General features: G+C 41.8%; 2 protein-coding genes across 3 annotated transcripts in view; one reads left to right on the forward strand and one right to left on the reverse strand.

Moving 5' to 3' along the window:
- Positions 1–1904: 1904 nt before the first annotated feature.
- Positions 1905–21476, reverse strand: ACTR6 (actin related protein 6). Its single transcript, XM_039494822.1, has 11 exons — positions 21327–21476; positions 19668–19785; positions 18115–18183; positions 16243–16366; positions 13184–13319; positions 13045–13101; positions 11729–11827; positions 11161–11239; positions 7833–8004; positions 6600–6738; positions 1905–5126 (listed from the first exon to the last, which is right to left on the reverse strand). Exons 1-11 carry the CDS (start codon positions 21392–21394, stop codon positions 4997–4999), a joined length of 1191 nt encoding a protein of 396 aa, XP_039350756.1. The 5' UTR covers positions 21395–21476; the 3' UTR covers positions 1905–4996.
- A 236-nt stretch (positions 21477–21712) lies between these two features.
- Positions 21713–27448, forward strand: part of UHRF1BP1L (UHRF1 binding protein 1 like) — an 89215-nt gene continuing 83479 nt past the window's right edge. The window contains exon 1 of one of the 2 annotated variants that reach the window (XM_039494751.1): positions 21713–21790. The gene's annotated coding sequence lies outside the window, so the exon portion shown is untranslated. Of the gene's footprint in view, positions 22163–27448 lie in introns of both variants that reach the window. The other variant, XM_039494734.1, reaches the window with a different exon arrangement.

Raw genomic sequence — 27448 nt, forward strand, 5'->3', positions numbered from 1 at the left:
ATAGTATGTTACCATAATGGTTCGAGTAATTCTTAAATTATATTGTCCTATTAAGACTTAAATAATTGCCTTAACTGATCTATTTAAAGTGTACATGTACCAGTTAAACACTTTAGTATGAGGCGATAACTCTTACCTGTGGAAATGTCTTACACACCCTTAGTGTTAGATTCTTGTTACCTCAGATTTTTATCTGTTTAACTTTCTTCAGTTATTTTAGATTTGGCTATGGCAGCTGAGTCCTTAGTATTTGAGGCTGCAAACATAGCCTTGTATGCACAGCTTGTGTTTTGTAAAATACTGATTTTAAAAACTTGCATAATGTTGAGTAAAAGTTGAGGAGTAGATTACTTTATCTATGACCACCTCAGAAGTAGTCTGCGGGGAGGATGAAGAGTGTGAGGTATAGCTTCAGTTCTTTATCCTCTACCTGCTACTATAATGCTGTGAAACATCATTTTTTGGGAAAAAAAATAGGATTTAGACACATCAACTTTGAAATATACATAACAATGGCTAAAATTTACTAAGAGACAACCTAACATTTTGAGCTGCAGCACAGATGGTTTTGAGGAAAGTTTTGGAACTTGAGTAGACTGCATATGTGCACTTTTAAAAAATTTTTATCCTTGAATTGGTTGATCTACTGGAATAATCTTGCTTTAGGAATTTAAAAATTAAGTGTTAATGTATCACTGTTATAAAGATTTGTGTAAGAAGATTGGGAAAAATCAGTGTTTTATATTAGGACTTAAATTTCACATTAAATAAGTTAATGATTACCTACTTAATACTAGTACAAATCATCTACAGAGGCTTAACACCTTTCAAGATAGATGACAAATTAAGTACATTGTTTCCAAGACACTCAAACACTGCAAATTCCAAAAGCACATTAAGCTACTTTAAAAAGGGGTTGGAGCATTTAAGTTGCCATTTATTTAAATCACTTACAATTATACAAGCAAGATTACTACTTGTATAATTAATACACTATTTTACTAATTCAGTAAAATAATAACGCCATGAAATAAATCTCTTCCCTTAAGCTATTGCAGTGGCTTTCCTTTGACACTTAATTTCAAAAGTGTTTGCTTTACCTTAGTAGGAATTTACTGTTTCTACCAGTCGGATGAACAAATCTTATGTAACATCTTGGCCAATGAGAATGCTATATAAGTGGGGCCTCATTTTTCAGAGGTGTTGAGCTCCTACAGCTCCTGTTTGTTCTTTTATAGTACAGTTTTGGTATTCAGCCTGTGAAACATCAGGCCTGTACCCAGTTAGGTACTTAGAGTCCTACAACATTTGAGTCATGTCCTCTATGAGGGAGGAAAAAGCAGCCTCTCCATGTTAAGCGTGAGGCTTTCTTCTAAATGAAGTATGAAGATGGGTTCTATTGGGGGGAAAGGGAGCCTGGCAAAAAATAAGTTACTATACTTCCAGTTTTTCCACCATCAGTTATAATTTCAACCATATACCAGCATTCAAGGGAACTACATTAGACTTTAAGTGCTTGTTTTTCAACTATCTTTACAAATATTTGTGACAGAACTACCTAGTTAAGGAATACTGCCTTTGCATCTCTTTACTGAGAATGTACTCCCACCATGGCAGCTACTAAATACTTTAATTAGACTAAAGTAATTATCCTAGGACCCTTCAATTGTCTGCAGTTTTGTGGTGGTGCTAGGGAAAGAATTAGATTGAACTGACCTTAATGCAGAGGAACAGCTTATCTCAATAGTGATGGATAAGGCTACGATTGTCATGGAGATCATGGAATCCGTAACTTCCATTGACTTCTGTGACATTTTCTGCCCTGGGGCTGGAGCTCCCAAACAGCCCTGCCCTCACCCTGAACTTGGTGGGGGGGACCCAGTGCAGCTGCCCAGCTGCAGCAGGACCCAGTTTAGCTGCAGCAGCCGGACGGACCTGGCACAGCTGCCCAGTGGCAGGTGGACCCCCCGCATCTGCCCAGCTACAGCCAGAGCCAGTGGCTGGGGGACTCTGCAGCTACCAGCTGCTCAGGCAAGGGGACCCCCCACAGCATCCCAGCTCCAGGAGCAGGGGGACTCCAGACATACCACGCACCACATCAGTGGGGGACCTGGGAGCCCCAGCAGCAGCAATGGGTGCTGAACTCACCTCTCTCTCGTCAGGGACAGGTCACAGGGTGCCATGAATTTTTGTTAATTTCCCATGACCTGTCCATGACTTTTACTAAAAATATCCATGACAAAAACTTAGTGATGGATAATGTTCTGCTGCTAGCAAGAGGGCTGAATACCTATTGCTATGGAAACAGTATCTTTACATTTTTTAAAAGTCTCAGCTAAAACTCATTTCTGCCACTCCTGACATTATCAGCTTACAAATGCAGATCATAACAGATATCCACAAACTTTAAAATTTCAAAAACATGGTAAGTACACTTGATATAAGATCTTAAGTGAGACTGTGTTCTGTAACTACTTGGTAGAAGAAAGTATTCTCACATACAGAATTTAACCTTCACCTTGTAACCAAATTTGTTAATTCAGAACTGAATGAAGTCTTAAGCTGCACACAAAATGGAGCTGTGGAAGAGACTTTAAAATGGAAGCTAATGTCCCTGCCTAGATTCCCACTTTCCTTTGGGAAATAGAGGTTTTGCTATTCTTGTCTTGCCATTGTTTTGTCCCCAAGTGCCTGCTCTTAAATAGCATTAGCTACAACTTGTATAAAGTAGCAATTCTGAATGAAGGCACAATGAAACTCTACGGAATATGTAGACACCTAACCCAGATCTTCAGACCCAGCTAGTGGCCCACAAGTTGCTCTGCCATGTCATTTCCATCTTCTAGAGAGCCCTGCCCCTTCCCTTTAAAGGAGGGACAAAAAATGTTTTGCCACCCAGAGGCAGTGCATTAAATGACAAATTCTGGCCTTTGTATCAATACTTAGACTTTTTAATTTTGACAGGAAACTTCTGTCACTTAACCTTTGCTCCTCTCCCTATGTTATAGTTCTTGGCTGACTCTTCTGGACTTTAAGGTTTGTTTGCCTTGTTAATCCACCTATTTGCAATTGTCTGTCTGTGAGTAGTAGTCTAATTTTTCGAATACTTATATGACCATCTGTGATTCCTACCCATTTGATTTTTTTTGGTAACTGATCTAGTCTCACTGACTAATTATTCATAGTGCCTTGCCCCTTAATTCACTAATCATAGTCTGATGCTACTCAGAGCTCTCTTGAATCACTTAGTTACTTCCCTTTTACCTGCCCAGCAGCCAGTACCGTGGGTGAGAAACAAACAGCAGCTCCCCAGGCAGGAGGAGGAGATGGAATAACTGTTCAGGCCTAGCATGGCTGCTGTGGTTCGCACTTCCTGCACCCCACGTGGGTGCTTGGCTGTTTCAAGCCTTGTAAGAAGTAGGGCAAACTGCCCTGGACTTGTTAGTGCTGTGCCTTTCCGGGGTTTGTGTCTAGCATTCATGCTGCATTAGATCTGGCTCACAACTGTCTAAGCCCTGGCCTCCAATGTCAGTTTATTTAAATGGTAAATACATCTTCAGTTCAAAACAAAACTCTTATCTCCTTCTCACTCTTTACCCTCCACTCCAGTCTGAAAACTCTGCCACCTCATTCCCACCAACAGCCAGCCCACCCTTTCACCACCTCAAATGGACTATATCTCTCTGAAGATCAGAGTCCAGCTTAGTGACATTTATGTTCTTTACACAGAACTAAATCTGTAGAACTCACTCTAAATTATCTAATTCTACCATTACTGGATTGTTCCATAAATCACTTCTAGTATTTTGTTGTAAAGTCACACGCACTTTGTTCAGTAACCAATGATTCTCTTCCTTTCCAGTACATACAATACTCAAGAGATGGGGCAAGGAAAGAATGCTACAATATATTGCATGCGAAATGCAAAGGTGTAGCCTAGCCCAGATAGTTTGTTTTTTTTTAAATAAAGGAAACAGGCTATACATTTCAAATTAATTAAATAATTACATGAGAGAGTTCGATTAAGATGTTTTGCAAAGGCCAATTGGAAATATGTTTAATTTTAATACATCAATAACAAATATTCATGGTACTTGATGGGTCTATATCAAAGTTTACTAGCTAAACTAAGTGCAACAGCAAGGGAGAACAAGGGGGGGGGGGGAAGAGTATGGAAGGACAAGGATTAAAATAGAGACCTCAGATGTTGGTGTACTCTACATAATTCTAACTTTTTTAAATCATTTCATATTCAAAGGTGAGTCCACTACTCAAAATAAAGGGCAGAGTTAGAGTCAGTGCTGGAAGGCTAACAAAGTAGTTAATCTGAAGACTTAATTGTGTTTTGTTTTTTAAACTACAGGTGAGAGCTGTGCAAAGGGGTAATCTCTGTTGTATAGATTTATCCTAAACTTATTAAAAAAAAGAAAATATTCAGAAAGTTGGGGTACATTCCACAGTGCAATGATTACACTTTGAGTTTAACCATTCACTGAGATAATTACAAGAAGTCAGAGTAAGCCTTTCATAGGATTTTTTCTCCCAGGACATGTTAAAATGAGCTCCAGGTTAAAGAGTATTTGATGCAAATTATTCTGCATACTATTTCAGTAAAAAGACAACAGCATTCATGGTGGAAGAGAAAATAAAGTTTAGACTAGTGCTTCTATACAATTGTTTTACACTACTCTTCAAATATTTTTTTTCATGCCATTAATAGGTAATTCACTTTTTTAAAGTAAAATTACACAATTATTGAAAAATATTAGTAAGGATGGAATACAATAAGATAAAATGACAAAGCACAATATATAACAGTCTTCAGTGCTAGTTTAAAATCTGTGAAAATAAAGCTATTTACACTAATTCATTGTACATTCCTAATTATAGGAAAGAAAGTTAGAACAGTTCTAATTTACATAAAATAGTTTGTAGTTCAAATAAGTTCCATTCAAAGTGAAATAGTGGAGTATCACTATATCTCCAAATGTGCCTCTTAAATATCAAATTTCTCTTCACAAATACAGTGTCCATTTTCTTCATAATCTTCTCTAGTTACTACCATATCCTCAAAATCATCATTTTCAGAAATCAACTTTCCACCTTCCCAAGAATAAGTAATAGGGCTGGGGGGAAAAAAAAAGTTACCACACAAGTTAGTTTTAAATACTTCAAATTATGTAGTATTTTGAAAAAGTGAGACCATCATTTTAGGACTTTTATTTAGAAATTAGCCACAGCCATTAATAAAATGTAAAACAAGACATTATGCCTATACATTAGGACAATCTGCTGAAAAATTGCATCCCTTAGAAAGATGCAAAGGGGGCCCGGCTCAGAGTATTCCAGATCTTTTTAGTGGGTTTATGAAAATTTTAAATTGGTAACCATGTATTTTTTAGGAATGGTAAGTGAGTCCTGCATTAAGCTTCAACAACAAATATTTGATGAAAACTTTTACAAGTTCATCGTTGGTGCTATACTTCACCCAAGTTATATTTTCAAAATTACAGTACCCATTTAAGGAAATCAGAACAACTTAATTGGGCTAAAGAATGGTGGTGAATTGGTATCAGAACTCATGAGATGACAACAAGAGCATGATTTCTATTAAACAGAAGAACCTTTATATAGCTATATCACAGATCTATATAGGTTTAGCAGAAATAGAGGCTTCAGTTTAAAACTGTTTTATTATAGCAGGCATGTATCAGTTATTTGATTATCATGTTTTGAGGTTCCTCAAAGAGGCCAAATAACTAATTTCCATGGGTAGAGACTGTTTTCCTCTAAAAATCACAGTTCACATTTATAAGGCTAACTAAAATAAATAAATAATTCTGATTAAGTTATTCTTCAAAGGTGAATGGCTTGTACTAACAAAACTGGTTTGGAGCCAGTGGGTATGATACAGTGATCTAAGCATTTGGTTCAAATGAATGTTTCAAACCTAAGGTTCAAATCTGAGCTGGACTGACCAGTCTTCCATCCTTCCACAGTAGATAAAATTCCCATACAATGTATTTATTTGGTGGGGGAGTCTTTAGGATGAGTTTTTGAACCTACATTCTCGCTACTCTGCACAGACATTAATGATTCCATAATAATTTTAAGAGAGGTGAATCTCCTGGCACTCTTGTCACTGTCAGTCATCCACCCTGCTGCTACTCACCAAATCCCAGAAATGCTGCAGGTATCAGTGATATGGTATGTATAATGTTTATAATACTCAGGAATTCTTCAAAATAAGAGAGATGAAAATAATCCCCCTGATCTTGCAAATGCATAAGCAACTGGTTAACTTTGCTGCTGTGAATGGTTTCATTAATTTCAATGGAACTACTCACAGAAGTAAACTTAAGCACACGTGTAAGTGTCTGCAGGATTGCAGCAAGCACAATATAGCTCTGCAAATGCACTTTAAGTACTGAGTTACAACATCCTTCCGGTCTAGTTTTGGGCCACTTGAACAGATTAAGTTAAATGATGGAATATAAATATTTAATTAGCAGAAGGAATCCTACTTTACAATTTCTATTCTGTTACGAGAACCAAACAGTAAAATAGATGCATTTTTATTTATATTGTTTAGGACTTACTTTTCTGGCAGAACAACAGAAACATCATAATCAGTTGGAGTGAGGCATCGAACTTCAGAGTAGACTCGATCCCTGAAGCCTGGGAAAAGGGTATTTCCCCCAGTCAGTACAATATTCTTGAAGAAGTGAGGCTGCATTTCTTTAAACAAAACCAAAATAGATGTATTTAGCTTAAGATTCTCCAATTTCTTCATGTACATTAAGTTAAAGTGGACAAGAATTAAAACTAATGTTTAGATAATGTTCTAAATATATGAAATACATACTGGTTATATTTAGATAAAGGGTATTGCATGGATAACTAAGCAATAGGATGTGCACATATCAAGAGGCTCCACTAATTAGGTGATAATCACAAGTGTGAAACTAGTTTTCTTGTGTGACAGGTGAATTTGATGAACTGCACCCTTTTTAAATATGAAAACTTTCATTAGCGTCCCTCTGCTTTGTGAGACTTTCAAAATTTGTCTTTTAGAAATGTGTTATTTAAAAATGTTGGATTTCATGAATGCTCTCAAACAGCCCAGTTTAGGGGAAAGAAATAGTATCAACGTACAAGAGATATTAATTTTCATATTTTTAGAATGAATGTAGTTTTGTGGCTCTGATGCTACAGCTGTGAAGTGACACCACATAGTCATGAAAATTTTCCCCTGCAGAAGTTTGGCCATATTAATTTGAAATGTATCTACATACCTAGTAACATGTGCATTGTCATGTTACAATTGTTGCTTCCACAGAATACAACACAGCCAGAAGGGTGATTATTAGTTTTCATTTTTAAGATTCAGTGGCCTCATTTGCCAGCATGAATTATTCCCTCCTCTCCCAACACTAAAAGGCATTTTAAAATAAAAATGAAATTAAGTTCAAGTGCAGTCATGAGGATTCCATCCTCAGAGGAAATAATTCAATGTGGTTGTGTTTTGTACTAGAAAATGAACTCATGAGGTTTCCAGCCATACTATTACATTTTATCTGAAGCACAAATAGAAACCAATCAGCTTACCAGAGTAAGCAAGTATTTCCATAAACAGGAAATATTAAAGGAAACTGCAAAAGAGCTCTGGAGTAACTAACATTCACAAGGAGTTAACACTGTTGCACTTTTAATCAATTTTTAGTTCCTTAATTCCTGGCACATAAAGTATGCTAGGCTTCTGATACACTTTGGATTCTAACAAAAATATTCAGACTTCAAGAATACATTTCAAAACATTGCAACCACTATACCTTCAGGCAAATTCTGAATTGAATAAACAATGGCTTCAGGAATTCCCATTTCTTGAATGCCAATATCTGAAGGATGGAAGAGAATTTCTGGAACAGCAAATCTCTCATTTGCTAGACGAAGTATTTGTTCCCCAGTCTTGTATTTTCCACTTAACACCATTTCTTCCCTTGGCTAAATTAGGCAGACATGAATGATAACTACCTCTTAAAAAGGGAAGAACACACACAAGAGTAACAAGTTTATCTAATCTCATTGTTTACATATTATTCACCTGTTATGGATGGTTCTGAAGGTAGTATCTTCTATATATTGAGTCACGTATCATGCACAAGTCTTAGGGAGCGGACATCTGTTCCAGAATGCTTTGTAATCCCTTACTCTAGTCTTGAAACATGAGAATTGTGTCCGATGTTAACTTTTTACTGCCATACTGAGCAGACAGTGGTGTCAATTTGAATAGCATATGAAAGCATTTTGGTGCTGCATTTTTGAAGGAGCCCCATTCCAGACTCTGCACTGACACCTGCAGTTTTGCCTATGCAAGATTAGTGCACACTTAGGTACTTCTGAAAATTTTACCCTATTTCTCTAAATTACACATTTACCAATAAGCAATTTTTCAAAGTCTGAGTATTAGATTTGTGTTATTCTAGCAGGAGAATATTTTTTCACCCTCCTAACTCAAAAAAGATATTTGATCCTTGCAAAAAATATATTGCCTTAGGATGCAGTACAGGCATGGAAAATTTCAGCTCTAAAAGGTGAGTTATTAAAAAAAGAAACAGGAAACTATAATGGAAGACAGTCTCCCATTTTTAATTATCGCAATTTCTATTGGTAACCATGCTAATACACCTCTACCCCGATATAACGGGACCCGATATAACACGAATTCAGATATAACGCAGTAAAGCAGCGCTCCGGGGGGGCAGGGCTGCACACTCCGGCAGATCAAAGCAAGTTCAATATAATGCAGTTTCACCTATAACACAGTACTTTTTTTGGCTCCCGAGGACAGCGTTCTATCGGGGTAGAGGTGTAACATTTATCCACAACACTTACTGACTATAACGTAAGTGTCTGAGTTCCAAGAAGTAGCAAAACTTCTCAGGATAGCATGTGAAAATAGTTGAAAGATACCAGAATCAGAATTGTGCCTTATGACTGCACTTTGATATAGAACTTTTAAATTACAGCAAAGGAAGTTAAATATAACTAGGCTTGGCAGCATTCGATCTTAAAATTGATAACTGTCAGCAAACACCATTTCAGCTGATACACTGAAATCAACAAAAAAATAATCACTAATAGTTGAGGTGCCTGCAAAGATCAGTTGTCACTAGCCATGAGGAGAGCCTTTTGCAGCTCTGCTGTTATAGAAGTGAGTGAGTGGGTTCCCTGTGCTGTCTCAAGGCTGGTGACACCTGATTCCTGCAGGCACAAGGTGCAGTGGCGAGGCTGCAGTCCTGGCTAGGCAGAGCAGAAGCTCCTAGCGACAATGACTGCAAGGAGGAGGCGGCCAAGGCCACACAGCTGCTGAATGGCTTCTGGGGCAAAAGGAGCCCTCTGCAGCCCCAATGGCATAGACCCCTCTCACTTACAAGCTGGGAGTCTGCTCTGCCCTGCCAGGACTGCAGCCTTCCCCACACTGGACCCACGGTCATGCAGGGAGTCCTCTGCAGCTCCACTATCATGGGAGTGAGGGAGGAGGGCCATGACAGCAGAACTGCAGAGGGTTCCCTGCACTGCAGTGGGGCCGGTGAGACCTGATCCCAGCATGCTCAAGGTGCATGGGAGGGTGCAGTTATCCTGGCTTAACGGAGCAGAGACCCCTGGCTAGGACTGCAAGGAGTATGATGAGCTGGCAGCTGCAGGGGAGCAGTTCCTGCCTGGTGAGTTAGTGGGGCCAGTGACATGGGATCCCTGCAGGCACAAGGTTCAGGGAAAACTGTGGTCCTGGCTCTGCAGAGCAGAGATGCCCAGCCAGGACTGCAAGGAGGAGGAGTGGGAGGAGTTGTTGTGATCCCCAGCCACAGGGGAGGTCACCCTGATGCTGAATGGCTCCATCCCCAGGCAGGAGCCATTCAATAGCAGATGGCCTCCCCTGCAGCCAGGACATGTCCTCCTCCTTGCAGCCCTGTCCAAGTGTGACTGCTATGCCCCACTAGGAGCCTTCCCCACACCATGTGCCTGCAGGGATCCAATCTCACTGGCTCCACAGCTGTGCAGCGAGCCCTCTGCAGCTCCACTATCATAGCCCCACCTGCTCACTCACCAGCCAGGAGTGTGGGCAGGAGCTACACAGCAGTGGGGTGGTCTCCCACACAGCCAGAGCCTCATCCTCCTGCTTATAGTTCTGGGCAGGGGTCCCTGCTCCATCAGGCCAGGCCAACCACAGCTTCCCCCGCACCTTGCGCTCTGGTGTCTTGGGCCCTTTGGCTGCACAGGGAGCCCCCTGCAGCCCTGCTGTCAGCACTGCCTTAACTCCAGCCCTACCCCCAACTGTAAAAATAAAAAGTTAAAAATTGAAAAGTATCATTAAAAATCATATTTGAAAAAACTGAAAATCAAATTCTGCCACGCCTAATTATAGCTAAGGCTGCATGTCTTTCAGGGAGGTCACGGAGGTCCTGGAAAAAAAAAATCACAGAATCTGTGACCTCTGTGACTTCTGCAGAGGCTGGTGTGACTGACCCCAGGGCCACCTGAGCAACTGAGGCAGACCTGGGACCAGCCACACCAGCCACAGGTCAGCTGGCCCTGGGCTGGGCCCCAGGCTGCCTCACCCCCTGGAGCAGCAGCAGTAGGGTCCCCGCTCCGAGCACCTAAGTTTTAATTATGGGTATTTATATAGTACAAGTCATGGACAGGTCAGGGGCTGTAACTTTTTGTTTATTGCCCGTGACCTCTCCATGACTTTTACTAAAAATACCCGTGACTAAATCATAGCCTTAAATTATAACCATATAACAAACAACAGGTAAGACAGTTTTGAGAAGGTGATCAAAATTAGGACATAACATACTTCATATTTTACACTGGAATGAGAAATACAGGGCTAGATTGAGATACTGAGCCTATGGTATTATAGCTGATTTTCAGATGTTGGATAAAATATCTAATAGCAGCTATGTGACTTTGAAAATCCGTTAAACTTGAACCCCTCTGTCACTTACTTTTTTTGGAAAATTTTACCAATTAATTCCTAATGCAGAAAATATTACCAGTCAGTATCATATAAAAAAAAAAATTCCACCCCTCCTCCCTCACTACCAAGGAAGACGACGAAAAGAGAGTATTCCAGAAAAGGTTGACAGTCATAATTACCTTACAAAACCCTTTTTTGATTGTGCTGAAGTCTGGCAAAACATAGTCTATCATTACTGTATTTTCCTCCCCTTTCAACCTGGAAAAGACAACAAGCTTAGAATAGAACAGAGGTAGGCAACCTGCGGCACGTGAGCTGATTTTCAGTGGCATTCACACTGCCTGGGTCCTGCCCACTGGTCCGGGGTACTCTGCATTTTAATTTAATTTTAAATGAAGCTTCTTAAACATTTTAAAAAACTTATTTACTTTACATACAACAATAGTTTAGTTATATATTATAGACTTATAGAAAGAGACCTTCTAAAAATGTTAAAATGTATTACTGGCACGCAAAACTTTAAATTAGAGTGAATAAATGAAGACTCGGCACAACACTTCTGAAAGGTTGCCGGCCCCTGGAATAAAACATAGCTAAAGTATGCCAAATCCTGGAGGCCGTACTCAGGTAAGAGTCTCTTTCACTTAAGGGGGAGTTTTGCCTGAATAAGGATGGTGGTATTTGGCTCTACACAATTAGATTATTTGAAACCACCTCCTTTCAAATTTGGCAACATAGTAAACTTACTTAGCAATCTCCATATCCTTGTAAAAATCCTGAGACACATAACATACATCTTCTTTCACTTGATTAATTACATGAGTTTCATCCATAACGTGTAGCTGCCTATAAAAAAATAAAAAAGTCAGAAACAGATCATCCTGAACATACATTTATAATTATTCTTTTTCACTACTGATCAGTTCTTGCAGTTTTCAAATTGCAAGAAGTTGACATTTTAATATGTACATTAACTTATATATAAGCAGTTTTGACATGTAGAAATGAGAGGGTATTTTTACTCTTTAATCCAAACAACGTAAAGCCGTCAACACTAAGAACTGTGGCCACGATCTTGCATCCAGTCTGCTAGCAAAGATGCCTGCACAGGGTCAGTTATAGGGGATCCCAATACAGGATGCGAGCCTTAGTGCAGTGGTTCCCAAACTTTTTACTAAGATGACTCACCAACTGCCTTTTGTCTTTTTTTGTGACTCACCATTACATATAAACATCTCCGCTTCATCACCATAACCCTAATTCCCACCCAGTGCGGAAGGGAGACGCCAAAAGAGGAAAGGTTGGAGAATGAGCCTGCCACATACACTCTGCAGCATCAGCTCCTGCCTTGCGGGACTGTGCTACACTCTGGGTGGCCAGGCCAACTGGTATTTGAGCGAGTGGTATGGATGAGGGACAGCTAAGCCAGACCTGAGTGGCACTGCAACCCCATGCACCTGGTCGCAACACCCAGAACGGAGAGTCAGGCCCAGCCCAGTGGGACAGACGCCACTACTATGGGGTGACTGCAAGTCAGGCTCACTCTCTGACTGCACCCTTCCTCCCAGGGCATCTCCTCCACACTGGGCTGGGGAAGTGTATGTTTACTTAGGGCTCCATGACCCATCTAGACCCTTCCTGCAAACACTGGCTTAGTGAGTTCTACTCACTGTTCAGGTGGAATTAAACTGTCAATTTCTCAGAGCTGTGCCATCTTATTGGTCAAGTGTAAATCTGGCTACAGCTTTATTACTATAATGACAGAAAAAGTCACAGGGCCTGATTCTGTAAGGTACTTAAGCATATGTGTAACTTGAAGCACGCAAGTAATCCCAGTGAATGGGATTACTGACATCCTTAATATTATGCAACTGCTTTTGGTACTTTGCTGAACTAGAGTCTTACGGTGTTAAAATGGTAGCTGAAGCTCAAGATGTCATTTTACAGGCTTTCCTCTTCTTCAAAGAGGGCTTAATCCTAAACTTAACTTAATTAAAAGACATCCATTGACTTTAATTGGCTTCTAACCAGGCCTCAAGTGTCTACAGTTAGCATAATTTTACCTGTAAGAGATTATCTCCTTTAGATGATTGGTTAAGAGCTTTCCTCCAACATTAATCCTAAAAAGAAATAAATATTTTCTGTCATCATTCGCTTCAGACATATCAAAAAAGCCACCTGTAAAGAAATAAGGCAGTTTACCTAATAATTGCCTCTTTCTTCTTTTTACTTCTGCAGTATGGTACAATATGTGTAAAGGAGTAGCCACTGTCCACAATGATACAACATAGCTCGGATGGATTGTCCCGGAAATATCTATGTGCACTGAGAGCCCCAGCTGAAACACAAAAATGCCAACCCATATTTATTTATAAATCTAAAATTCATCTAAATAGATATAGTTCCTATCCCATATTTTAGGTGCCTTTGGCAGATCTTCGGTAACTCAATACAGAATAGCTCCAGCAGCACAATTTCACCCACAGCCAAAGTTAATCAAACATAATACCCCACCTTCTCTCAAAAATAACAGACTTTATTCAGCTCTGTCCTTCCCAAAAGCCCAAGTAGATGGATTTCGCAGTGTGCCCAGGTGATTCATAGATTCCAAGGCCAAAAGGGACCGTTCTGATCATCTAGTTTGACCTCCTGTCAGAACTTCCCCAAAATAATTCCTAGAGCATATCTTTTAGAAAAAGATCACACCTTGATATAAAGGCTGTCCGTGCTGGAGAATCCACCACAACATTTGGTAAATTGTTCTAATGGTTAATTACTCACTGTTAAAAATGTATGTCATCTTTCTAGTCTCAATTTGTCTAGCTAGTCAATTTTCAGGTTATTTTTGACCAATTATATAACATCTTTCATTCCCACAGTGCTTTATATAAAGGAGTAACTTAATCAGGCATTGAAATACAGTCACTGCTGGGGTGGAATGTGATAACAATTCTAATAGAAACACTACACAAACTCAAGGGGGATTTTGGAAGGGAAGCATACCTTTTAAAATGCTTGTTGTACAACAATTATACAGCTTTCCACACATACTCCTCGACCAAGAAGCTACACTTTCAGTTAGAGGTAGTATTTGAACATTATAATTATTTACCTCATTAATCTAAAAAAAATTCTGAAAAAGTTAGATTACAAGTGCTCTTCACTATGTATACAAAAAGATTCTTCTTTGCATTTATTTAAACTAAAAACCATCAAGATAAGGAAATACATCTCTATGCCATCTTTTAATTGTGGTATTCCATTTGGCATTTTAAGATCTTGTATAAAAGCTCTTAACAGTTCCATTGCATTCCCTTGTTAAAATACATGTAAAGAAATCCATTTGAGAGCATGCAAAACAAAATATTATTTTTCCCCACTTGAAAGAACTGACAATCTCAAGATGATATTTTCAAAAAAGGGGAATTAAAAGTGGTTTGAGGAACCACACTGCCCGTCCCCTAAGTCTCCATTGGGTATTTGTGATTTGATAGTCTCAGAGGAATTTAAATACTGGGTAAAACAAACTGGAAAAAGGGAAATAGTTCTCCTTCTCCACCAGCTTTCTAGTTACACTAGTGTGAATATTAACTTTGTGCCCCTTTAATTATAAATTATAGCTGTACTGATTTCTTAGTTTTGGCTACAAACATCACAAACAGACACAACGTCCCTGAAAAGAAAGAGAATCCACTCTAATTCTAATTATGCTGGGTATTCTGTAGAACTATAGGAGCAAGAAACTTTACAAACTCACAAATGGATTAAAGAAGCTTTTAAAAAAGACAACAGAGTGCATCATAACCAGAAGTTATCTTTATGAGAAAGACTGTCTTTTGAACCATAGTTTTCCTTAGTATATATAACTTAAAAAGTACAGTAGAACCTCAGAGTTATGAGCACCAGAGTTACAAATGACCAGTCAACCACACAACTTATTTGGAACCGGAAGTATGAAATCAGGCAGCACCAAAGACCACCCCTCACCCCCCAATAAAGGCAAATACAGTGCAGTATTGTGTTAAACATAAACAACTAAAAAAAAGGGGGCAAGTTTAAAAAAAGATTTGATAAGGTAAGAAAACAGTTTCTGTGCTTGTTTCATTTAAATAAAAGGCAGCATTTTTCCTCTGAATAGTAAACTTTCAAAGCTCTATTAAGTCAATGTTCAGTTGAACACTTCTGAAAAAACACCCATAACATTTTGTTCAGAGTTACAAGCATTTCAGAATTATGAACAACTTCCATTCCCGAGATGTTCGTAATTCTGAGGTTCTACTGTACTTCCAAAGAGGAAGCATACAAACACAGAGCCCATTTATATATTCTGCTCACATTTATATCAATAAAAGCATGATCAGGCCCACAGTGTCCAATGTGTAATAAAAAATTAGACTTAAATATAAACTATTCATGTTATGTTCAGTTACTTGAATTTTTGAAATATTTTTCAAAAACAAAGAAAATTGGGACTATAAAACATTCCCCAGAAAAAAAGGTAAAACATTTATTTTATATGTTCAAGTCTAAGACAGATGACTATTATTTCAAGGCCAGTTTTAAAAAAAGAAACCAACACATCTTTCCTGTAATTTCAGTATAACACTACCAGTACTAAAATTTGTTTAGAATTCATCTAAAACCTGACTGAATAGCTTGCAAAGACCCTCCCCACGTGCACTGACAACTCATCCCTCCCCTACTTTTATAACATCATCAGAAAGGGCACTGTATGATGATTCATGTCACTAATTTCATGTGTTCTGCAGGATAGGAAGTAGTATATAATTGTAGCACTGTATTTCATGGGCCACTTCAAAAAGTGAATGAGAACTGTCAGAAACTCCATACAAATATAGCCAAGAAACACAAGTAGTAGTGCAGTCTCTTTCACATACTACCTCATCTCAAGAAGTCTCAAACATTCCTGTCATCAGAAACCAACTTAAAAACAGAACCTTGACAGAAAGGAGCGTCAAGACGAAAGTGACTTTCTGCCTACACTGATTTCCCCCCATTTCACTTTGTGTTTCTTGCTGTTACATATCAGAATCCTCTCACTAAATTATTATAAATATAGAGTAATATAGAAGAAACATTAGATGTGTATGCACAACTGAATATAGGTTAAAGAAATAAAAAGTTAAATACTACTCTATAGAGTCATGGAAACAAATGAAGTAATTTCTTTGGCACATTATTTTTAAATTGGGAAGTTAGCCTGGAGCACATTAATGCAGAGCAACAAAATATATACTCACCATTTACTCTAAGAACTGCTTGAAACTGATATTCTTCAAATAAAATTTCATTCATAGAGTCTTGTATTGAACTGAAGTTAAAATAAGGTTCAGTAATAATAATATTTGTATCTACAAAGTCCACCTAGGGGGAAAAAATAAAGTTCTGTTCCCAAACAACATTTTAGAAACCACTATCCATATTATTTACATTTTGTGGTATGTAACAACCACCATGCTGTATAAAATTTCCCCCAGGCCTATTACAGATATGAATGCTACCAGCTGCTTGTGGCACATGGGTTTTGGGGGAAAAAAATTAATAAGAAACACTATGTGCACTGTCACTGCTACACCACACAATGTGTTAACATTTTTCAGGGCAGAATAGAATTATTTCATTTCCCTGTCCTATTCCGCCATTTTTAATGTTGTGGCTCTTAAGAACAACCTATCCCTTTATCTTTCCTCTACACTTCAATGGGTAATAATAAAAGAATATTTAACGTGTATACAAGAAACTTTACCCTAGTCCTACTAACTACAGAACTCTGCCACTTATATAGAAGCTTGATTCTTCTAGTAACCTGGGTAATATCCTGGCCTCAGTGAAGTCAATGGCAAAAATCTCACCGACTTCAGTAAGGCCAGGATTTCATCCCTGCCCTTTCTGCACTTACTCAGTTCTCAGACTTTCTAAAACAGGCCTTCACTAAGGGTACGTCTTCACTACCCGCCGTATTGGCGGGTAGCAATCGATTTCTCAGGGATCGATATATTGCGTCTCATCTAGACGCGATATATCGATCCCCGAATGCGCTCATGTCGACTCCGTAACTCCACCAATGCGAACGGCAGTAGCGGAGTCGACATGGGGAGCCGCGGATGTCAATCCCGCGCCGTGAGGACGGTAAGTAATTCAATATAAGATACTTCGACTTCAGCTACGTTATTCACGTAGCTGAAGTTGCGTATCTTATATCGATTTTCCCCCGTAGTGTAGACCTGCCCTAAGGTGTTTTCACCATAATGGGACTCAATGGGAACTAGAACACACAAGTCAACAGTTCCTTTCTTCAGTGCTCATTCTGCAAATCAGTACCAAAACCATGGTAATAATGAGTTTCTTTTATGAACCCAATAGTTTAAAATCTTAAACCAGCCCAATTTCCCCACCCAGATCTATACAAAGATATTTCGAGGAGTTATTTTGGCTCCCAACATGTTCCCCTTTAAGTACTGTAAAGACCAGCCTTATAAGTTAGCATCATCATATTTATTTCTTATAAAAAAAATTAAGGCTAGAGCCGCCAACGCTCTTTTCATGCTAAACCATGTTGGTGAAGTGAGCAAAATAATATTCTATTAATACACTTTATAAATTCAACTTATTCATCGTAAAAATGAGAAATTCATGCACAGAAAATGACTACTTGATCCCAAAAGACTGTCAATGTAAATCTCAGCCCTTCTTCCACTTTTGTAACTGTCTCCTTCATGCAACAAAACCTGGTTCTTCAAATAAGTTATACTAATTAAGTCTATGAAAAAAATTATCAAGTAACTTTTACTAGCTGAAGCGCCAATCTTGCAAACACATATTTAACTTTACTCAGGTATCTAGTCCTACTCAAGTCACCAAAACTACTCGTGTGAGTAATGTTAAACATGGGCTCTAGTTTGCAGAGTCATGGCCTGAATGAACTGAGCTCAAAATCATAGGTAACTCAACTTCCTAAATTTTAGATGTGAGCCCTTGTTGAATACTCCTGCAAAATTCATAAATTGGTGAATTCACCATTATATCCATGATTTGGAATATTTTTGTATTACCTCTAGTAATTGTTTTAAATCTGTATTTATAGATTTTTGTTTCTTAAGTGTTTTAGTTACCTGATACATTTCCTTCCCAAAAAGGTAATCCCAAACTTGTCTCTGAACATCCCAGTTCACCAAGTAACCCTATGGAAGTTTGTGGGGAAAAAAAGACATTCTTTATAAGACAATATTGCATATTTATTAACTATTCCACATCTGCAGAATTTCAGGCTTCCATCAGTAATTGTTAGATGGACTGATAACCTAACAAAAAGAAGAAGCTCTTATTTCTGAGTTAAGATAATGGAAGCCCTTCCAAACCTATTTAAAGGGGTAAATGTTGTGCAGCTACAAGCAAGAAGATCCAAAGATAAGTGATATTGTACCTCTGTTGTTCCCTATTATTTGGTTTAAATTATTGCATAGTAAGTTTACTATAATATGAATCATGCTTCCTAAATTAGTATCTGGTGGCAGGTTATGGAAGCCACACTTCAGGCTTGATACTGAAGTTACACTGCTCTATCTGAAGTTTGTTTTAAATATTGTTTATGCCTCTACAGTTGTAGCATATTGCATATATTAAACATAAACATTCATAGAATTTTAGGGTTGCAAGAGACCTCAGGAGGTCATCTAGTCCAATCCCCTACTCAAAGCAGGACCAACACCAACTAAATCATCCCAGCCAAGGCTTTGTCAAGCAGGACCTTACAAACCTTGAAGGATGGAGATTCGACCACCTGCCTAGGTTACCCATTCCAGTGTTTCACCGCCCTTCTAATCAAATAGTGTTTCCTAATAGCCAACCTAGACCTCCCACACTGCAACTTGAGACCACTGCTTCTTGTTCTGTCATCTGCCACCATTGAGAACAGCCTAGCTCCATCCTCTTTGGAACCCCTCTTCAGGTAGTTGAAGACTGCTATCAAATCCCCTCTCACTCTTCTCTTCTGCAGACTAAATAACCCTAGTTCCCTCAGCCTCGCCTCATAAATCATGTGCCCCAGCCCTCTAATCATTTTCATTGCCCTCCGCTGGACTCTCTCCAATTTGTCCACATCCCTTCTGTAGTGGGGGGACCAAAACTGGATGCAATACTCCAGGTGTGGCCTCACCAGTGCCGAAGAGGGGAATAATCACTTCCCTCGATCTGCTGGCAATGCTCCTGCTAATACAGTCCAATATGCCATTGGCTTTCTTGGCAACGAGGGCGCACTGCTGACTCATATCCAGCTTCTTGTCCAGTGTAATCCCCAGGTCCTTTTCTGCAGAACTGCTGCTTAGGCAGTCAGTCCCCAGCCTGTAGAGGTGCATGGGATTTTTTCTTCCTAAGTGCAGGACTCTGCACTTGTCCTTGTTGAACCTCATCAGCTTTCTTTTGGCCCAATCCTCCAATTTGTCTAGGTCAATTTGGATCCTATCCATACCCTCCAGCATATCTACCTCTTCTCCCATTTTAGTGTCATCTGCAAACTTGCTGAGGGTGCAATTAATCCCATCACCCAGACCATTAATAAAGATGTTGAACAAAACCGGCCCCAGGATCAACCCACAGCCTGTAATAGACCCTTAACCCACAGCCTGTAATAGACTGCATTGCTAAATCTAAAAAGCATCTTAATTACCTTCTGAAAAGGGAGAATGTAAAAGAGTCCGGAGGGATCTTTAATTTCATCCAGTTGATTGGCTGTAAAAGTTTTCAAGCGTGCTGTTTTTGATCTAAACTGGCAGTTGGGAATAACACTGAAAAAAAGTTAAGAATGTTTTCCTGTACATCATATCATATATTAAAAAAAAATCATATTGTGCATTTTCACATCAATTCCATAAATAGTTCCTTTTCCATAATATTCTGTGACTGTACTTTTTAGAAAATAATGAGATTGACCCAAAAATCATGAGGTTTTTTAAAAAAGAAGACATTGTGTTTTTAGGTCAATCTTAAGTCTACCCATCCCCAGGGTGTGTGCATGTGACAATTAGTAGTGTTGCCCACTCTCCCACATGTACTGGATAAGGTGATTTTGGCCTCCACTGCAGGAGCTCTCACCCCACATATTCTTCTCCTGCCCAGCTATTAATCTTGTCCCCATCCAACCCACCTCACCTCAATTCAACCTCCCAGTCCCCATCATCACCACCCCATTAGATCAGTCCCCTAACTAATCAACCCTCACTGCTCTCAGTTCACCCTCCCAGCACTCACCCCACCTGCTCAGAACCCACCATTAATACAGCCCTCCAAACCCATCAGCCCTCACCCTCCTCACTTCAGCCCCCCTGAAACCACCAGGCCATAATTCAACCGTCCCAGCCTCACCCCTGCTCCTCTTTGGGTTCCTCAGCCTCCCGAGGTCTACAGTGGGGTCCCCTCTCTCACTTCCCAGCTGACATTGGGGAGCCTTGGCTGAGGCTGACAGCAGGGAGCCCCAATCAACCAGGGCTGGTTGACAGCGGGCGCCCCAGGGTGACTGTAGCTCCTACTGTTATCCCTAGCACCAACCAGGGCAGGTTGACAGCAGGAGGCTCACCTCACAGGGACTCCGTGAGGAGGGATTCCTGCGGTCACCCCCAAGTGGCTGTGGCGCCTGTTGTCATGCTGACAGCAGGCAGTCCAGACACCAGAGATAGACTAAGGACCAGGGCTGGCTGACAGCAGGAGCCCCAGCTGCCACAGCACTTTCTAGGTAAAATTAATCCTAATGACCTGGGGCACAGGCCCAAGCACCCATGGGGAAAAAAACAGGAGTGCTCAGCACCCACCAGCCACAGCTGTTTGGGGGCAGGGTCTCCGATCCGCTGTTTGGCAGCTGGGGAAGGCGCTTGGGGGAGGGCAAAGAGCTGGAAGCGGGAGCGGGGAGCCTCGAGGGAGGGAGGGGGCGGGCGGGGTGGAGCCACCGGGAAACACAAACGTCAGCGACTGGGACGTGGGGGCAGAACACGGAGCTGGCAGGATTTGTATTTTCAGCCGCGAGGCAGGCCCCGTTTTACTCTATCACGCTTGACTCCGGAGCGGCGGCAGGACCGGGGCGGGGCTGGATCACGTCCCGGGCTCACAGACTCCTCAGGCGGGGCCGAGCAGCAGCCCGCAGCGCAGGGGGCCGGGCCTGCAGCAGGAGCCGCCCCGCCACCTCCGGAGCTAGAGCCGATAAACCAACGGAGCCTGAGAGGCGCAGGCCGCCTCACGGGCTCTCTCGGGAGCAGGGACCCGGCGGCGGCGGCTCTACCGTGCGCAGCGCCGCAGGGAAGCCGCACGGGCACCGGGCTCTCGGCGGGGGACTCACCTGACGTGCGCGTGGCTGTAGCCGATCTTGGCATTATAGGCGCCGTTATCCAGCACCAGCGTCGCCATCTTCCTTCCAGCCCCGCCTCCACCTCCTCGGCGAGCAACTCATAGCGTCTGAGCGGCGGAACGTGTGCGCGCTGCATGATGGGGACGGGGAGGACTCCGGGCGAGCGCGCCTGGCGCGAGAGAGCTGGTCACACGTGGTGCCCAGTCCCGCCCCCAGCTTTCCGCCATGACACTGGAGGCAAAGCCTGAGCGGAGCGACCTGAGGGGGGGAGGGGAAGTGTCGCGCCCTGCGGTTCTGATGCGTCTTGCGCGAGGCCGCGGCTCTGCACCTGCGGGATCGTTACTGGGGGAGGCGGCGCTGCGTCCCCACGGCGGTTCGGGCGGGGAGGCACGGCAGGGCCGGGGGTGCAGAGTCTCTCCGCCCCCGCCCGGGTCTCGCCGCCCAGCCCCTGGCAGGTGCGCCCCGCGAGCTGCGCCTCCGCCGCCGCCTGCTGCTTGTGGGCTCTGGCGGGGACTCAATTGTGGGATTTCTGATGGTAGCGAGAACAGCACCGGGTCGCGCCTCTGCCCGCGCCCTTCTTCCCTGGGGGTCCCTGATAGAAACGGGTCTGTGGTGAAATCTCTGTGCTACGCTTCCGGCGTGCTCAGGTGGGGAGAGGCAAATCCCTCTCCGCAGCCGCGAAGAGGAAATTATTGTTTCAGCCACAAAACAGCCTAGGGAAACCCAACCAAGTAACCGCATCCGTTGTATTAAGGAGAAAACAATTGAGAATCGCTGCTCTGTGGTATAGCATCAAAGGTACTAGAGTCACTCAGCCAAGGGTCAGGGTGAGTAAGGTAGCAGGCACTTGAGAAATTCTGAACATAAGAAGATTTAAAAAAATGCTTCGGCAGCAGTTTAGATACAGGACAGGTGATAGAATTTAATATCTTAAATGAAACTACTGTTATCACTAACTACAAGGTAAGAAATATGTAGTTAAACTTACAAACTAGAATAGCTTTAAAGGAGAGCTGTAGAGGGTAACGTGAGTTTCTGCTATTATTGCTTCTCTTTTCTTAATGGAAAAAAAGAATGATTGAAAGGTTTCTGTTAATTCCCCCCCACCCCGCGCTTGGGTTTTGTTTGTTTGTTTGTTTGTTTGTTTTTTTTTTTACAAGAGAAATTCAAGTCTTGTTTATCCTGGCATATTTTGGCTTGTGATATGTCAATGTCAGTAGCACTCCAAGAGACAAGGATAAGAGCAGTCAAGAGAAAGGAACTTTGAGTCAGATTGTTAACAAAATAAATATGAAGCAAAATTTTAAATACCTATTTAATTCATATTCTGAAGTAACTCATGGGGGGGGGGAAGGATTCAATATCTATATGCTTTCAATTACGATCTGATTGCTCATAATATACTTCTCCTTTGACAACAAAAAATTATCCAGAAAAACCAGGAAAGATCAGTCTTGACTTTCTGAAGTTTTTGTTTTTTTTTTAAATGAGCATACTCAACTTTAAAATCCCTTATAGGTTTTCTTTCACTTGAGTGGAAACCTTACTATTGCTGTTTTTTGAGACACTTCTCTTTTTGGTCCATCTGCTATTAAAGTCAGTGAGAATTTTGCCATTTATTACATACAATGGGGTCAAGATTGATCCCTCTGTCTTCCCTCTTGATTTCAACAGAGAGACAAGGTGCGTGAGGTAATATATTTTATTGGACCAGAAGTTGGTCCAGTAAAATATATTATTTCACCCACCTTGTTCTAGTGTCCTGGGACCAACAAGGCTACAATAATACTGCAAACAACATTGATTTTAATGGAAGTTAGGAGCCTAAATATCTTTGAGGATCTGGGCTTTAAAGCCATCCAGGTTATCAAGCTATTCTGCAGTGGCTCAAGAGCATGGATTCCAACGTCAGGGCAGACTGTTAAGCAACAGGACACAGACCCCAAATTGGTTGTGAGTTCTATACTTAGACTTCACCAACAAATTATCAAATGTAAATTCTTTAAGCACTATAACACCCTTAACATGGAGTCACGGATAGTTTCCCCTTGGGTACTCTGATCTATTTTGTCACCCAGGTAAGTTTGTCTTTGTGACAGATGGTCCCTTACACCAAAAATCACAACAATATTCAGGTTACTCCCAGTCCCAACGGACCAGTCACTTACCCCAGGTCACCTGCACCTGAGATCTCACACCAAAAACAGTGCTTGTAGTTGATTATAGCCAATCCTATCTAAAGCTTTATTAGCTAGGAAAAGAAAATAAGAGAATTTGTTTACAAAGTTAAAGTCGGTAAACGTGTATAAACACAAAAAGTAATAGACACTTCCCTAATAAGCAAGCTCTATATGTTCTTTAGGGCTATTCCAGGCCAAGCATTGAGGATCTTTTGCTTATGCTTAGTAATCCTGGCTCCTCAGAGTTCAAGCAGCATACAAGATAGTTGCTGCTTGTTACAGCCTTTTATTCTTTCCCTTCTGCTTCACATTGCAAGCTCAGTTGCTGGGAGGATTTCAGTTGCTCTGTCCTTACCTCTTCATTGGGGGGTGGGGGAAATGGGGCAGAGGTTGGGGAAGCAATCAGCAAAGTCTTTTGTCCTCATGTTCCACAATGGTTCATCTGCCGGTGATGGGTCTTTTTTTTGTTGAATAAGAGATAACGCCTCCTGTGGCAAACTAGTTTTCATATTTGATAATGTTTCCCTTCTGGCTGGTGATTTGCTGTTATGGACAGCAACAGTCATAGAACAAACATTATTACCTAATAACATCGGATACAGATGATATAAGTGAGATAAATACATGCAGCAATTTACAAATATTCCATAAAGTCTAAACACTAAGCAAATTTGTGTAATTCTAATACTTATTTTAACAATGCTAACACACAGGTTCCAGTTATGTATTTTCAGTGTTCAGCTGAGGCCTAGGGGCCTTGACATGATCTAGCACCTGGTCTGCCAGCATTACACAGGCTTTACTTTATCAGGGCTGGATGTGTACAGTTGTTTTCTTTGGCCTCTGCTGCTACAGAACAATCCTTCAACTTGGTTAACATTTAGCCCAGAGCAGCAAAATGAAGATAGCATCAAAGGGGTAAATACTGTGCAATAATTCAATCCTTGGCACACAGTGTAAATCAGGAGTTCTCAAACTGGGGGTTGGGACCCCTCAGGGGGTGGTAAGGTTATTACATGGGGGGGTTGCGAGCTGTCAACATCCATCCCAAACCCCGCTTTGCCTCCAGCATTTAAAATGGCATTAAATATGTTTAAAAGTGTTTTTATAAGGAGGGGTCGCACTCAGAGGCTTGCTATGTGAAAGGGGTCACCAATAAAAAAAGTTTGAGAGCCACTGGTGTAAATGATTTTAGGTGAGTTGCAGCTTGCAAAAGGATAACAATTTTAGATTGAAGCTAAATATATTATTTATATATATATATATATAAATAATATATTTAGCTTCAATCTAAAATTGTTATCCTTTTGCAAGCTGCAACTCACCTAAAATCATTTACACCAGTGGCTCTCAAACTTTTTTTTATTGGTGACCCCTTTCACATAGCAAGCCTCTGAGTGCGACCCCTCCTTATAAAAACACAAAATGTGTGTGTGTGTGTGTATGTATGTATGTGTGTATAATATATATATATATATATATATATATATATATATAAAATACATTTTGTGTTCAATATGCTTATGTATGTGAAACTAATAATTACAGTTTCTTGTCTTGAATTCATATTTCTAAAAGTGGTAACCCCAAGAAAACCACTGAGTGTGATGCCATGTTATGGTGCAGGTAGGAGCCAGGAGCACAAAAAGGAAAGTGGTTTCAACAGAGGGAATTAGTATGATAACGATAACAGAAGTGGCACAACAGTCAGCACTGTTTCTGGGTGCAGTCAGATCTGCAATATTAACTCCTTCTAGCACAAGATGGTATGTCTATGCAGCACATTTTACTGAGTGGGAGCTAGCCTACCAGCTGGGGTCAACAGACAGGCTAGTGAGACTTCTGCTAGTGCTCTAAAAATAGCTGCTTATACAGTGCTTTGAAGTTGCACCTTGGGCTCTGAAATCTAGGGAGGGGAAATGTGCTTCAGAGCTCGAGCTCAATCTCCAGCCAGAGTCACAACGTCAAAGCACCGTCTATACAGTTATTTTTAGATGGTTAGCACCAGCCCAGTTAGCCTAAATCAGGCCCCACTGAGATTCATAAAACCCCAACTTAGCTGCCACTGAACCCTGTATGTGCCTAAACTTGCTCAGCACCCAAGGTTTTGCAGCAAAAAAGTTAGGCACCTATGGTTATTCCCCTGTACATGTGCACTGCAGGCCCACTGTAGGTGTCCAGATGCCCAAGCCCCAGAGCGATGCATGAACCAAGGGAAGATGGGGTTTCTCCATCTAACTCATCTGCAGGGCCCAATCCGATAAGCATGCTCAGAGCTTGTCCACCAGATCGGTCCCAGACATGAACTTGCACAAAACAGGGGGAGGGAAGAGGAGGACCTACCTCAACAGTGTTTAGAGCATTCATCTGGGATGAGGGAGACACCCAGCTGAAGTCCCCACTTGGGAGAAGGGATTTGAACAGTGTTCTGTCACCCCTCAGGTGAGTGCTCTAACCATTGGGCTATAAGATAGTCTCATGTGGGGCTTCCTCAGTCTCTTCTATTGAAGCTGTTCTACTAAAAATTAACAACTAAAAAGCCATTGGAGCAAGGGAACTAGATTGTGGGTCTCCTATGTGAGTGCTCTAACCACCAGGCTACAGAGTCATTCTCCTGCTTGCAGTTTCTCTCGCTTTCTCTGGGCCAGTGACTTTTTAAATTATTTATTCACAGTGGAACAGCTTCCACAGAAGAGATAGAGGGAGCCCCCCATCAGAATATCCTATAGGCCAGTGGTTAGAGCACTCACATGTGACACATCCCTTCTCCCCCTGAGGTTGAGGGGGAACATGAACTGGGGGTCTCCCACACTCCAGGTGAGTGTCCTAACCACTGGACTAAGAGTTACAAGGGTGGTGGTCTACCTTCTTCCAGACTTCACTTCGAAAACAGCATAGGCACCTAACACCAAGAGCTCAAGAGAAGACACTTTCCTGGAGCCTGGACTTAGGCCTGGTCTGCACTACACAGTTAGGTCAACATAAGTTGCTTTGCATTGATCTATTTGTGAGTGTGCCTATGCTCAAATTTGTCTCCAGTCAATGTAAGTGCCCTGTTATGGCCACCCAGTAAAACCAACTCCCTGAATGGCATGGAGCCATGATTGACACTGAGGTGAAGGCAATGCAAGCATAGACAATGTGACCTGTTTTGACCCTAAAAGTCCTCCAGCACCTGTCCCACAATGTCCAAAAGTGACCAATGTGCTCACAATTGTGAACTCCGCTCCCTAGTGGGGTGGGAAGTGGGAGGGAGTGGATGGGGTGGGGCTAGGGCAGGGCTCTCCCCTCCTTTTTGACTGTTGAAATATGGTAACCCTAGGTGAGGTGGAAGCCGGGGGGCGCATGGGGGCTGGCCCACATATATCTACTGCAGCCTGCAGGAGCCCCCAGGGGGGCACCGAGCTGTAGCCTGGGCGGGGAGACGCAGCTGCTCCCCGCTAGTGGCAGCGCCGGTGCCTTTGCAGAGCTGCTGCCCCCTGCATCGTGCTGGCTCCTCCATGGCTGAGGCTAGCTGCTGCTGCAAGCAGGACGCTCTGGCTCTCCAGTGTCTCCGGAAGGTGGCTCCTCCCTGCCGAGCTGCTGCAGCGGCCCAAGCCCGGCAAAGCCAGTGAGTGCGCTCGGGGCGGGGGCCACCTGGGTGGGGTGGATGGGGAGGGCTCACGGGGGGGCTATGCACCCTCTAGGGGAGATCAGGGGGTGGGGAGAGGGGAACCTGGTCTGGGGAGCAGCCCCTGGGCACGGCTGGTCTCTGGGGTCTATAAAGGCTCATTGGGATTTGTCCCTCAATGAACTGATGTGCAAGGGGCGCAAGGTGGAAGTTTCACCTAGGGCGCAAAATATACTTGCATCGGCCCTGCCTCAGGGGGTGCGTGCACCCCAGGTTAAGAACCACTGCACAAAACTGATAAGATCTGCAGTTTAGTTTAATTT

This window comes from Mauremys reevesii, linkage group 1 (assembly GCF_016161935.1).
Source record: "Mauremys reevesii isolate NIE-2019 linkage group 1, ASM1616193v1, whole genome shotgun sequence".
In the NCBI taxonomy this organism is placed as follows: Eukaryota; Metazoa; Chordata; order Testudines; family Geoemydidae; genus Mauremys; species Mauremys reevesii.